This window comes from Haliotis cracherodii, unplaced genomic scaffold (assembly GCF_022045235.1).
Source record: "Haliotis cracherodii isolate W230 unplaced genomic scaffold, xgHalCrac1.p SCAF_5, whole genome shotgun sequence".
In the NCBI taxonomy this organism is placed as follows: Eukaryota; Metazoa; Mollusca; class Gastropoda; order Lepetellida; family Haliotidae; genus Haliotis; species Haliotis cracherodii.
Genome location: NW_027266308.1, coordinates 24442681 through 24456993, shown reverse-complemented (window position 1 = coordinate 24456993; position 14313 = coordinate 24442681). Strand labels below are relative to the sequence as shown.

The window sequence follows — 14313 nt, the reverse complement described above, 5'->3', positions numbered from 1 at the left end:
TGGAGACATTATGTATGTGTTGTTTGTCGCAGACAAATGCTTTTTCACAACATTTTTGGAATAATAATAATTTTTTTCAAGCATTTTCTTGGACGATTCTTTTCATGTAAAACGAAAGCATTTGCCCAAAGATACATTTTTGAAGTAGTATTACTATCATACGATGTGATGAAGTGTACAAATACGCAATAATTTTATCAAATATGTTTCACAAATTTGGTCTAAAACAGCTTGCGCACTTTTGGCTTTGTATACAAAATTGCTTTTAGAGTTGCCCTACGAGTTTGTATAAGATTTATATTGTATACCAGCTATAACTGATTATAAAGAAGGGTGTAGACGATGACTGGAGTCGACAATGTGCAACTGAGAAAAACAAAAGGTTCGAACCGGCAAACTCCAGAACTACAGATCTGCACCAAATCGTATTGTCTTAGGGATGACCTCGAGTTACTTCCCTTCATTTATTGTCGGTCAACAAAGCGCAGGTGAGATCGGGTTTTGTGTCATTGTCTGACACTGTGTTTGTGTGCGGGCGTGTTAGCTTTAACTGTTGGTAAACAATATGAAATTCGCATAATGTATATAGCGGAAGGTCTCCGTTACTTGTTGGAGGTAGAAAGCTACTCATTCAGTTATGCATAGCAACGGTTTTCGGAAGCTTGTTTACATTAGCAACCCGAAGAGTGACCTCGTCCTGGTAAATTTTATTGCACTGGTCACAGCGCTTGATAATGTAATGGAATTGAATAATTTAATGTCGTCATCATTATGATGTTTGTTGCATTAATTATTTCATGCCTGTCCCAAAGTATGACTTTTTGTGATAAAGACCAATAGAATCATCTATGTATAACATTATAACAATCAGAGGCCATAAAACAGGAACTCGTTATTTTGGTTAGTAAATAATAATATATACCCACTATATATAAGTAGATAAATATATACCCCCAATATATTTATCTACTTATATAGGTGACACTTTTATTTACTGACCAATAACGAGTTCCTGTGGACCATATGGGTCTCCCTAATAATATTTAGTAGATTTTGTAGATCTATCTAGTACATGATATTGTGCCTTATAAGGTAGACACAATTTTATGGATAGCAACTTCTTTAAAACTGTAGAAAAGCGACGTTTCGGTATAGATGAGGGACATTGTACAGAATATATATACATGGAGTAGGTGGAGGATTAACGTTAGAGGATTAACAGCAACAAAAATTGCATAATTGATTGGGATTAACAGTAACAACAATTGCATACATGAGTGGGATAACAGATACGTCGTTTTTTACAGTATTAAAGAAGTTGTTATCCATAAAATTGTGTCTACCTTGTCACCCGTAAAACTTCTAAATAATGCCCATCAAACCATTAATCTTGCCTTATATCTGTCATTTTTGACAAGTAATTTTTCAAGCTGTTCAAAGGCAATTTCTGATTCTAAAAACTATATCCGTCAGACATCTTTGCGGTTCTATTGAAGACCTATATGTATTTTTATAGTTCTTTCATCACCATCAAAGTTGTGTTCTTGATGATCTTAACATATGATATTGAGGCGGCCAATTTTATTTTTTTTTTATTGGCAATGAATTAACAGAAAAACACACTGTTTCAGTGTAAAGCTGTATTATCTGTAGATTGAATGGCCCTCGATTGATTTTGGAACCAAACACACAGCACACTATGTTTATCTCATTCCACAACAAAATTAAAAATGCATTCTCTTCAGTTTGTGAGTAAAATGAAGTTGAATTGTTTGAATCCAATTAAGTTGAATTTTGAATCTTCAGCAAGCCAATGGCTTGTTGTAAGAGGCGACTAATGGGATCAGGTGGTCAGGCTTGCTAACTTTGTTGAACCAAGTCATCGTATCTCAATTGCGTAGATCATGATGCTAATCACAGGATTGTCTTGTCCAGAGTCGATTAGTCACTATCTTATAGCTGGAATATTGCTGAGTGTGGCGTTAAACAAGAAACAAACAAAAAAGTTAAAAAAATTGAATTCAAGAAACATCAATATTTTCGTAAGACGAAGTAGGTCGCTGCATAAACTCTTATATCAATTTACTTGAAACAAATATCTATGAGATGCTCTGAATGTCTGTGGTACAGCACCGACCTATATAACCGTTATACAAGTCTGTGGGTACAACTACTCTGTCAACAAATGTTAAGTTATCTCACCTAAAGAAAATGAAGCAAGCAACATTTAGTTCTATACTGCACACCACTGTTATGACGAGACACTGCTCATTGTAATGCAAAAGATATGTCACAGTGGGGGATAGAGAAGCTACAAATATCAAGTTTCTTCTTGTCCCTGCATCGCTCAGCTCTAAATTCTATTTAGTTAGATTTAATCAACAAGTAATCCTGCTCTGCATTAGAAGCTCAGTATGTTTGTCTCTAGAGGGACAGGTCATTTATTATTGGTGGAGTGGTGTGTGTTGAACTGTATCATATGTTGCTGACCCCCCCCCCCCCCCCCTTTATGTAACATTTTAATTGCAAGTCCCTAAATAATGTTCAAATCTATATAACATTTATTTGAAAAAAGAAAACCTTTCATTTTCTTCCAGTCCCCCACACCCCTCCCCCTACTTCCTGCCCCTAAAATTAATGACCAGTCCCTGATAAAGTCACTCACTCATTTGAACCCCTGTTTCATTCCTCAGCAGGAGCCTCAGTGACTACCAACAATGGCTGCTGCAGTGGAGACATGCACGCAAGAAGGGGGTCAAGACATGGACGAACCAGCAATAGAGCGGGACATCCGTAACTTTGTAGCAACGAAAACTGGGGAGAGGGTATACCTGTATTTAGCCGAGACATCAACCGTATCGATCAGACATGTCCGCAAATCTGGATCAACAGTGCTTGCCATTTTCTGGATCAAAGTCCTGCAGCATCAGAACAACTACCCAATGCAACATTTCCCGTACCGGAAGCTGTACGGGAGTGGCAGGTCAGGCGAGGACAGGGTGGTCCTGAGCGTTGATGGCGTGAAGCTGGCTGTGTTCATGTCGTCCGGGATGCTGCAGATCACGGGGACGTACGCCTTGGAGTGGTTTGTGGACCGGTTCCGAGGACTCATGGCTGCCTACACGTCCCCCATCGATCACCCACAGCCCCTCAGACCCACCCTCACCGACGCCCAGGAGTCCAGATGGAAGAGAGAGAAGCATCACATGAGAGAACAGTGTAGGTGACACTTGGCAGGGTGTTGATTATTTTATATTGCATTTTACTCATCCATGGGTCATTCTACCAGTCTTGTATCTGTTCTGCAATTCCTCTGCAGTGATGTAGACATAGTCACACCTTATACTGTTACCTATTTGCTGTCCTCAATGGACTCTTATATGTCACCATCAAAGTATCTTCTCAGTTCCATGTGTTAAGACTTTTGGTAAAAGAACATTCTCATTCGCTGCAGTGTCTCTATTGAACAATCTGCTGGATTGTCATCATCATTGCGTGATATTGCTAAAAGCTGTGTTAAACCTCACGCACTCACTCACTCACTCACTGAACCACCCACCCACTCACTCACTCACTCACTCACTCACTCACTCACTCACTCACTCACTCACTCACTCACTCACTCACTCACTCACTCACTCACTCACTCACTCACTCACTCACTCACTCACTCACCCACCCACTCACTCACTCACTCACCCATCCACCCACTCACTCACCCATTCACTCACTATTATTATTATTATTATTATTGGCCGTTGAAATAACTGATATTGCTATTTTACAGATTTTTGGACACAATATGTTGCTATCATTTTGTTTGTTATAAAAGAGTTAAAAAACAATTTTTGTTAAAATAATTAGAATTGGTTAAGCATGTTAAGAGGGGAACATGCTTGAGACAGATGAATTCTGGTTAAAAATCAAAGCAGGGATATATTTTATGTTACCTTTGACTGCAGTTTCTTCTAAAATAAACCCATGATATTACAAGATAATATTCATTTTAGTGATAGCAGAGACCATATAATATATAGTCTCTGGTGATAGTAAACTTGAAAGGAATGTAGGTGGACTGATAGCTCCTGATACAAATACCAGTCCATGAAATTACTGACTATGGTTGTAGTTAACTGTAGTTAAGCTTGGCTCATGTGTGCATGTTTAGTATGTGATGCGAGTGTGAAAGGTGTTCTTGGGTTCAGCTTACATTAAAGCAGTTAATTTTGGTTGGTGAAATAAAATAAACATTCAGTATGCTTTTACACACTTTTGAAAATAGAGTTGTCTATTTATGTTATTGCAGTTATTGCCTTGTCTTTCTAACAAGATTTCCTGGTTAATCTGACTTGCTGTCAAGCCTCACAAAACCCTTGTAATCTACACTTCACATGGTGGACTATCTTGTAGGATAAAGGGGGATAACTCTTGTGCATTTTAGGATCACAAGTCACCCCACAAGTGGTAGGCAAATGCAAATAGTAGACACACATGCACTAACACTTCTGGTTCAGGGTATGTATTGTCTCATCTTCCTGAGGCAAGGGAGTTAACTGATTTCCAGTTTCCACCCTTGCCGAACTAGACCAGAAGTATTTTGGCTGGACTAATGAGTCCATGCATAGTCCAATCAAAATCCCGTAATGAAATCGACATTCGAGTCATAAATATCATGGCAACTGCTGTGCCAAATTTGTTCAATTGCAGGATTAGTAGAGATTAGTAGAGCATGTGTAACGCATCAACTGGGCGTCGACAGATATTTTCCCAATCTTTTCATGTTTTTAATAAAGGTGCTCAAGTCATTTGATGCATTTTGCGAGGTAAAACCCGTTTCATTACCATAAAGATCATCTTGACTGGGTGCCACCATTTTGTTTGTAGCAATGAGAGATGGAATCTGATTGGTCAGTAGTGGGGACATAGAAAGGACTTAATTTGTAATAGCCACTGGTGGTGCTAAGATCGAGCCCAGAAATTCCAGCCTAGTTTGGCAAGGGTGGAAACTGGATTTTAAAGTCAGTTAACTCCCTTGCCTCGGAAAGATGGTATTATCAGGAAAAACATAGTAAGTATTGACTAGACGTCTTGAGTAGAGACATATGCAAATGATAATCGTGTATTATGCTATCGAAAATATTAATATTTAACTTGTCATAGGAGTACAGTGAAACTCATTCATCTAGACCCTGATGGTCCAGAAACCTGCCTTCTGGGTGATCTTGTTTGAGCATATTTATGGTTACTATGTAGACTTCTTCAAATTCATCATCAGTGAATCCTGGCCTTGGTGCATACAAGTGTATTGAAATGAAGAGCTATAATTCTAATATATCTAGTTGTGTTACAGTTAAGGCAAATTGGCCGGATGCGGCGCTGAGACAGGAAGTGAATGTGATGCATGATGGGGAAACTCACAGACAGGAACTGGAGAGGAAGGTCAAACCCCAGCTGCCTGACATGCTCAGTGACGAACACCAATACATTCACTCCGACCCTGAAGTTGTGAGTAGTTATTTTACCTTCTTGTTCATTGATGATGTCGTATTCATACAAAGTGGAGGATTATTGTAATGCTACATGTACAAAAAATTACTCTTGACGAGGTCAATATGTGAAAACAAGGACGGAGGACCAAACCAAGGTGGTCAGACTCTAGAAGGGGTCAGGTCCGAGGGACCTTGTTTTTGCATATTGACCTCATCAACAGTAATCATTTGTTTTGTTATACCGAAATTACCTTCAAAGTCTATGAAGCCTTCAAATCATAATCTGTTTCATAACAGTAACTTAGATGCGAAACCATAAAATGTTAGTTTACCAGATGCCATCTTGTTTCTAGCCGACGAGTCAATATTCATCACATGACAGGTCAATACTGATCATATGACGAGTCAATATTTGAGGTCAGTGTCAGCCACATGATTTAGGTCTTCATTGAAATGTATTGTTTCATTAAATGGTATGGATGAACCAATACAACTGCAGGATTGCAAGAGGTATAACAATTTTCATTGAACTGTATAGATTACTTAACATAAGATTTATTATAAGAATTGACAGTTAGGACTTAAGCTTTTTAGACCGTATAATAATATTATAGAGGAAGCAAAATCACTAGTAGGCTTGTGGATTGCTATGGCTTGAGGTGTAGGTGGTGGAGATGGTGGAAGAGTGGATCACTGGAGGGTTGAGCTGTAAGTGATGGAAGAGTGGATTGCTGTGGCTTGAGGTGTAGGTGGTGGAAATGTTGGAAGAGTGGATCACTGGTGGGTTGAGCTGTAGGTAGTGGAGATGGTGGAAGAGTGGATCACTGGAGGGTTGAGCTGTAAGTGATGGAAGAGTGGATTGCTGTGGCTTGAGCTGTAGGTAGTAGAGATAGTGGTGGGATGAGCTTGGAAGAGTGCATTACTGGTGTGTGTGCTGGCTACAGAGAGATGAGCTTTGGAAGAGTGGATTACTGGTGTGTGTGCTGGCTACAGGGGGATGAGCTTGGGAAGAGTGCATTACTGGTGTGTGTGCTGGCTGCAGGGGGATGAGCTTGGGAAGAGTGCATTACTGGTGTGTGTGCTGGCTGCAGGGGGATGAGCTTGGGAAGAGTGCATTACTGGTGTGTGTGCTGGCTACAGGGGGATGAGCTTGGGAAGAGCGTATTACTGGTGTGTGTGCTGGCTGCAGGGGGATGAGCTTGGGAAGAGCGTATTACTGGTGTGTGTGCTGGCTGCAGGGGGATGATCTTGGGAACAGGCTGCAGAAGCAAAGGTTCACCCTTTTCTCTGCTGTATATGTTGCAGCTGCCCGAGCTGGAACTAGAGCTGCAGACTGAGAGACTGAGAGCGGGCTGTGTTCTGGAGGGCCAAGTCCTGTACCGGATATGGAAGTCACTCCTCAACTCCTGGTTCCAAGATGATAAATGTGTTGTTTATATCGTCTCACCGCGTCTTGACTCCGGCAGACTTGCTGATATCTGCCGCTTGTATCTGAACCACCGCCTCACTGCAACACTTGGGGCACTGTGTGTTCCCATGCAGTTCAGTGGGGGGAAGCTACCAGACATCAAGAGAGACGCAATACTGAAGTTCCAAGCCAAAGATCAATTGCTGATAGAGTACAAGATATATGACAGTATTGTGTACCCCCAGAAACATTATCAGGCAAAGTTCATAGCATGTGTCAAAGACAGCACAGCCTCTGTTCTCCTGACAACTGCAGATTTCCATGGCAGCCATTTCCTGCAAAGTTGCACGGACACTGCAGTCTACCAGAACATGCCAGAAGAAGACTTCATGATTCGTTACCTTGGGCCCATCCTGTCCTCTGCAAACTGAGCCTGTCATATCCAACCTTGTCTATCTTGGCATATCCTACCTTGTCTATCTGTTAATCCTGTGATAGCCTACCTTATGTCTATCAGAACATAATCTACCTGTTCCGTCATAGCCTTTTCTCGAAATGTCCTTTTGTCCAAAATGTTTTTTTCCAATCTCCAGAACTACTAAGCTCTGTAGTTCTAGGTTAAGTAAATGCAATCTTTTGTGGATGTCTCACGTTGTTTTAGACATTTTTATGATTTGTTTTAATTCATTTCTACTTTTATGTATGTATATATATATATTATTTTTTTAGAACCCTCAGTCATGAATATTTTATTTGCACCTGACAATTCAGTATTATGGAATTCTTCCCGAGGCTCCTATAATGTTCACCATCACAGTAGTTAATGAGGAAAAAAACAATTTATGTTTAAAAAGTCAGTACTTTAAAATGAATTTGTTGTTGTTAACATTGAGTGTTTCAGTGTGTCTATATGTGTTTAATGTGTTCTATTTATACTTCATTATACTTAGAAGACAACTGATGAGAATGTATTAGGCTAAAAAAATAAGAGAATTGGTTCTCAGGCAATGACTTTTGAAAATATTGAGCGGGCGGGGGTCTGTTTTGTTTTGCTTGTTCAAACTAGGTTGTATTTTTATTATTTCTTGTTATCTAACTAGTATGTCTGGTTTTTTTGCTTGTTTATAACTTGTGTGTAACAAAATAAACAGCTATGTACCATCAACCTTGTAAAGAGCCTCCCAACATAAACAAGCATACAAACTCATGACCGAAACACAAGATGAGCAGGAAAGTAATTTGCATGTATTGGGAGGTAGCTGTGTTCTATATTGGATCACATTGTTTCTAAGTATTAGGTGGGGTTTTTTTTGGTTTTTTTATTATGGAAATAAAAACAAAATGTGCGGAAGTCTTTATGATGATGCGGGCGGTGCCTGATAACCAGGACTATTGTTGTTTTTAGTGTTAGAAATGAATTAAGTGTTTTTATCACTGGACACATACAATTTGGCTTTATTCTGGTTAGTTTAGACCAAGCCCATAATCCAGTACCAACATTACTTTACATGTATCAGGAATCCTACTTTCCCCGATCAGTATTACACACATTTACATTATACCTATGTATTTATGGCTTATAAACTTGTTTGTGAACCAAATAAACGTTTTTGAATACCAAGGCTCTCCTTGTTTGTGGGTATCTGGTGAACTACAACTTTAATAACATATGTGTAGAATGCAGTAACTCACTGAGTGTCTAACACTACAGCCTGGGGGTTAGTTTAGACATAGGATGCAGCAGCTCACCAAGTGTCTCACACTACAGCCTGAAGGTTATTTTAGACATGGGATGCAGCAGCTCACCAAGTGTCTCACACTACAGGCTGGGGTTTAGTTTAGACATAGGATGCAGCAGCTCACGAACTGTATCACACTACAGCCTGGGGGTTAGTTTAGACAAAGGGTGCAGCAGCTCACCAAGTGTCTCACACTACAGGCTGAAGGTTAGTTTAGACATGGGATGCTGCAGCTCACGAACTGTATCACACTACAGCCTGGGGGTTAGTTTAGACATAGGATGCAGCAGCTCACCAAGTGTCTCACACTACATGCTGAAGGTTAGTTTAGACATGGGATGCAGCAGCTCACGAACTGTATCACACTACAGCCTGGGAGTTAGTTTAGACATAGGATGCAGCAGCTCACCAAGTGTCTCACACTACAGCCTGGGGGTTAGTTTAGACATAGGATGCAGCAGCTCACCAAGTGTCTCACACTACAGGCTGAAGGTTAGTTTAGACAAAGGATGCAGCAGCTCACCAAGTGTCTCACACTACAGGCTGAAGGTTAGTTTAGACATAGGATGCAGCAGCTCACCAAGTGTCTCACACTACAGGCTGAAGGTTAGTTTAGACATGTGATGCAGCAGCTCACCAAGTGTCTCACACTACAGCCTGGGGGTTAGTTTAGACAAAGGATGCAGCAGCCCACCAAATGTCTCACACTACAGCCTGGGGGTTAGTTTAGACATGTGATGCAGCAGCTCACTAAGTGTCACACACTACAGGCTGAAGGTTAGTTTAGACATTGGATGCAGCAGCTCACCAAGTGTCTCACACTACAGGCTGAAGGTTAGTTTAGACAAAGGATACAGCAGCTCACCAAGTGTCTCACACTACAGGCTGAAGGTTAGTTTAGACATAGGATGCAGCAGCTCACCAAGTGTCTCACATTACAGGCTGAAGGTTAGTTTAGACATGTGATGCAGCAGCTCACCAAGTGTCTCACACTACAGACTGAAGGTTAGTTTAGACAAAGGATGCAGCAGCTCACCAAGTGTCTCACACTACAGGCTGAAGGTTTGTTTAGACATAGGATGCAGCAGCTCACCAAGTGTCTCACACTTCAGGCTGAAGGTTATTTTAGACATGTGATGCAGCAGCTCACCAAGTGTCTCACACTACAGCCTGGGGGTTAGTTTAGACATAGGATGCAGCAGCTCACCAAGTGTCTCACACTACAGCCTGGGGTTTAGTTTAGACATAGGATGCAGCAGCTCACCAAGTGTCTCACACTACAGGCTGAAGGTTAGTTTAGACATAGGATGCAGCAGCTCACCAAGTGTCTCACATTACAGGCTGAAGGTTAGTTTAGACATGTGATGCAGCAGCTCACTAAGTGTCTCACACTACAGGCTGAAGGTTAGTTTAGACAAAGGATGCCGCAGTTCACCAAGTGTCTCACACTACAGCCTGGGGGTTAGTTTAGACATAGGATGCAGCAGCTCACCAAGTGTCTCACACTACAGGCTGAAGGTTATTTTAGACATAGGATGCAGCAGCTCATCAAGTGTCTCACACTACAGGCTGAAGGTTATTTTAGACATGTGATGCAGCAGCTCACTAAGTGTCTCACACTACAGCCTGGGGGTTAGTTTAGACAAAGGATGCAGCAGCTCACCAAGTGTCTCACACTACAGGCTGAAGGTTAGTTTAGACATGTGATGCAGCAGCTCACCAAGTGTCTCACACTACAGCCTGGGGGTTAGTTTAGACAAAGGATGCAGCAGCTCACCAAGTGTCTCACACTACAGCCTGGGGGTTAGTTTAGACATAGGATGCAGCAGCTCACCAAGTGTCTCACACTACAGGCTGAAAGTTATTTTAGACATGTGATGCAGCAGCTCACCAAGTGTCTCACACTACAGGCTGAAGGTTAGTTTAGACATGTGATGCAGCAGCTCACCAAGTGTCTCACACTACAGGCTGAAGGTTAGTTTAGACAAAGGATGCAGCAGCTCACCAAGTGTCTCACACTACAGGCTGAAGGTTAGTTTAGACATAGGATGCAGCAGCTCACCAAGTGTCTCAAACTACAGGCTGAAGGTTAGTTTAGACATGTGATGCAGCAGCTCACCAAGTGTCTCACACTACAGCCTGGGGGTTAGTTTAGACATAGGATGCAGCAGCTCACCAAGTGTCTCACACTACAGGCTGAAGGTTATTTTAGACATAGGATGCAGCAGCTCACCAAGTGTCTCACACTACAGGCTGAAGGTTATTTTAGACATAGGATGCAGCAGCTCACCAAGTGTCTCACACTACAGGCTGAAGGTTAGTTTAGAGATAGGATGCAGCAGCTCACAAAGTGTCTCACACTACAGCCTGGGGTTTAGTTTAGACATAGGATGCAGCAGCTCACCAAGTGTCTCACACTACAGGCTGAAGGTTATTTTAGACATAGGATGCAGCAGCTCACAAAGTGTCTCACACTACAGCCTGGGGTTTAGTTTAGACATAGGATGCAGCAGCTCACCAAGTGTCTCACACTACAGCCTGGGGGTTAGTTTAGACAAAGGATGCAGCAGCTCACCAAGTGTCTCACACTACAGGCTGAAGGTTAGTTTAGACATGTGATGCAGCAGCTCTCCATGTGTCTCACATTACAGGCTGAAGGTTAGTTTAGACATGTGATGCAGCAGCTCACCAAGTGTCTCACACTACAGGCTGGGGGTTAGTTTAGACATAGGATGCAGCAGCTCACCAAGTGTCTCACACTACAGCCTGGGGTTTAGTTTAGACATAGGATGCAGCAGCTCACCAAGTGTCTCACACTACAGCCTGGGGGTTAGTTTAGACATAGGATGCAGCAGCTCACCAAGTGTCTCACACTACAGCCTGGTGTTTAGTTTAGACATAGGATGCAGCAGCTCACCAAGTGTCTCACACTACAGGCTGAAGGTTGTTTTAGACATAGGATGCAGCAGCTCACCAAGTGTCTCACACTACAGGCTGAAGGTTATTTTAGACATAGGATGCAGCAGCTCACCAAGTGTCTCACACTACAGGCTGAAGGTTAGTTTAGAGATAGGATGCAGCAGCTCACAAAGTGTCTCACACTACAGCCTGGGGTTTAGTTTAGACATAGGATGCAGCAGCTCACCAAGTGTCTCACACTACAGGCTGAAGGTTATTTTAGACATAGGATGCAGCAGCTCACCAAGTGTCTCACACTACAGCCTGGGGGTTAGTTTAGACATAGGATGCAGCAGCTCACTAAGTGTATTACACAACAGCCTGACGGCTAGTTTAGACATAGGAGGCACCCTTTTAAATAGCATATAAACAGCATTACAACAGAAACTTGTAAACAACATAAACCACCACAGCAGTCCCCTGCAAATAGTATAAACAGATTTAAACTATCAACAAAACAAACGGGTATATAGTATGTACATCGCCTGGTGTCGGTCAGTGTGGCAACTCTACAATCCCTTCTCATCGACACACAGTGAACACCAACTCGACATGAACAAACACACTGTTACTGTCACCAGGCACCGTCTACCTGTATCAATGAGCGGCAATGTATGCTACGCCATGGTCACATCGCTTGATTACGACACATATATGCTAACTGACTGATGACAGTCGTGTGTTTTGTTGCAGCATGCATTATGGGTAAAACCATTATCGTCTGTGTTGCACGGGCGCATACAAGACTTTGAAAACATTTTGTCCAATAGAATTTGACGTACTTTCGACTAGGTCGAAATAATAAATATTAAACTATCACAGGCTAAAATGTTGTTTTCTGTTATGTTACAAGGCATTCTCATAAATCAGATAGTGTGCTCGCTACCGCACGTCGTTTTTTTGTTTGTTGTTTAACGCCGCACTCAGAAATATTCCAGCTATATGACGGCGGTCTGCAAATAATCGAGACTGGCCCAGACAATCCAGTGATTGATATCAGGAGAATCGATCCACGCATTTGGGATACGATGACATGCATCAACCAAGTCAGCTAGCCTGACCATCCGATCTTGTTAGTCGCCTCTTACGACAAGCATAGTCGCCTTTTACGGCAAGCATGGGTTGCTGGAGACCTATTCTAACCGGGAATCTGCACGGGAGGGTCACATCATAGCAGTAGCGAGCACTAAGATTTGATGAGATTGGGTTCAATGGTGTTTATAGTTCATATAAACGCCTTTAAATTAATAGTGAGTGAGTGAGTTTGATTTTACGAAGCTTTTAGCATTATTCCAGCAACATCACGGCGGGGGACACCAGAAATGGGCTTCACACATTGTACCCCTTTCGGGAATCGAACCCAGGTCTTCGGCGTGACGAGCGAACTCTTTAATCACTAGGCTACCCGACCGCCCCTTTAAATTAATAATGGCGATAATGAGATTCGGTTTAATACACCATACAGGTAACGCAAATTGATTAGTCTCGAGTAAAAAAAGAGACGGTTGTGTACATGTAGCCTTGTGATTAAAACGTTATCTCGCCACGACGTAGGCATTTAATCCCGTTCAATCCCGTTTTTGGTTGTCCTCGCTGTGGTATGTCCTGAAAATTGTTAAATACGACATAAAACCACATGAAGTCCATTTCTGGTGTCCCTCGCCTCGATAATGCTGGAATATTCTAATAGCGGCGTAAAACCATACTCACTCTCTCACTCACGACTTTCAACACTCATTCTAATAATGCCGACCTTGCACAGACTCCCACGTATACTCGACACAACAAAAAAGGTGCAGGTGACGCTGACCTTGCACGCTTTAGATACACCCACTAGGACGGGTCAAAGATAGATGCCTGTAGCACGAGACATGCATTGTTCTATATTTATTTCACAATACGCCAGTAAGATAACACAGAAAACCATTGTCCTATCTGTGTGTTTCGCAATCTAACCGTAAGATAACACGTACGACTTAAAGGTTGATAATTTGAGCAAAGTTCCCCAGCTAATACTTCAGTCAATGATAAATGAAGGCAATTATTTCTGGCGTATTTATGTACAAAGTATTCGATATCGTATTTGTAATGGCTGAATGTCCTGTTCGGATAGTCTCTCAAACAAGGATTCGTAGTGTAGTGTCTATGTGTGGTGTGTGTGAAACTGCAGAGGAGACTTCGTTTCGATGAACAGTAAACTACGGTTATAACGAACACGCTTATAACGAACTGACGGATATAACGAACTAACTTTTTAGTCCCGACTATTTGCTGTAGTTATGCTGTATATATGCTTATAACGAACTAAAAATAGTAGTCCCTTTGTGTTCGTTATAACCGTAGTTTACTGTAGATCATATATATTATCTACTATTTCGAGTTCATATTAACACATGTTATAGCTTCTATGCATATCTGTTTATCAAGACGACATAGACAGGCCACACATCATCAGTGTGGAGTGTATAGATAATCATTTATGTCATAGTCAGCGATACCCGTGAAGATCGGGTACGTAGAGAATAAATCTTCAGCATGCATGCATTAAGAGACGGCTATGCTTGTAATGGCCACTAACGGGGTCAGGCCCGCTGACTTAAAAAATGGTTGATGCATGTCATCTCTTCCCAATTGCGTGGATCGATGCTCATGATATCAATCACTGGATTGTCTTGTCGACTCGATTATTTACATGTTATTTATTGGATGAACCAGTGGT

The 14313-nt window shown here is 41.7% G+C and overlaps 1 protein-coding gene across 2 annotated transcripts; it reads left to right on the top strand.

Moving 5' to 3' along the window:
- The first annotated feature begins 401 nt into the window (after positions 1-401).
- LOC139443346 (uncharacterized) lies at positions 402-8469 on the top strand. Of its 2 annotated transcripts, none has more exons than XM_071224329.1 (4): positions 402-488; positions 2694-3219; positions 5351-5505; positions 6795-8469. In XM_071224329.1, the coding sequence occupies exons 2-4, from the start codon at positions 2718-2720 to the stop codon at positions 7326-7328; spliced, it is 1191 nt and encodes a 396-aa protein (XP_071080430.1). In that variant the 5' UTR covers positions 402-488; positions 2694-2717; the 3' UTR covers positions 7329-8469. The 2 variants fall into 2 exon arrangements, with proteins under 2 accessions (XP_071080430.1, XP_071080431.1); XM_071224330.1 differs by lacking the exon at positions 402-488 and adding an exon at positions 496-556.
- Positions 8470-14313: the final 5844 nt, after the last annotated feature.

Coding starts and splice junctions, on each gene's coding strand:
- LOC139443346 (XM_071224329.1), top strand. CDS start 2,718: ATGGCTGCTGCAGTGGAGACATGCACGCAAGAAGGGGGTCAAGACATG. Junction 3,220..5,350: donor GCATCACATGAGAGAACAGT/GTAGGTGACACT, acceptor GTTGTGTTACAG/TTAAGGCAAATTGGCCGGAT. Junction 5,506..6,794: donor TTCACTCCGACCCTGAAGTT/GTGAGTAGTTAT, acceptor TATATGTTGCAG/CTGCCCGAGCTGGAACTAGA.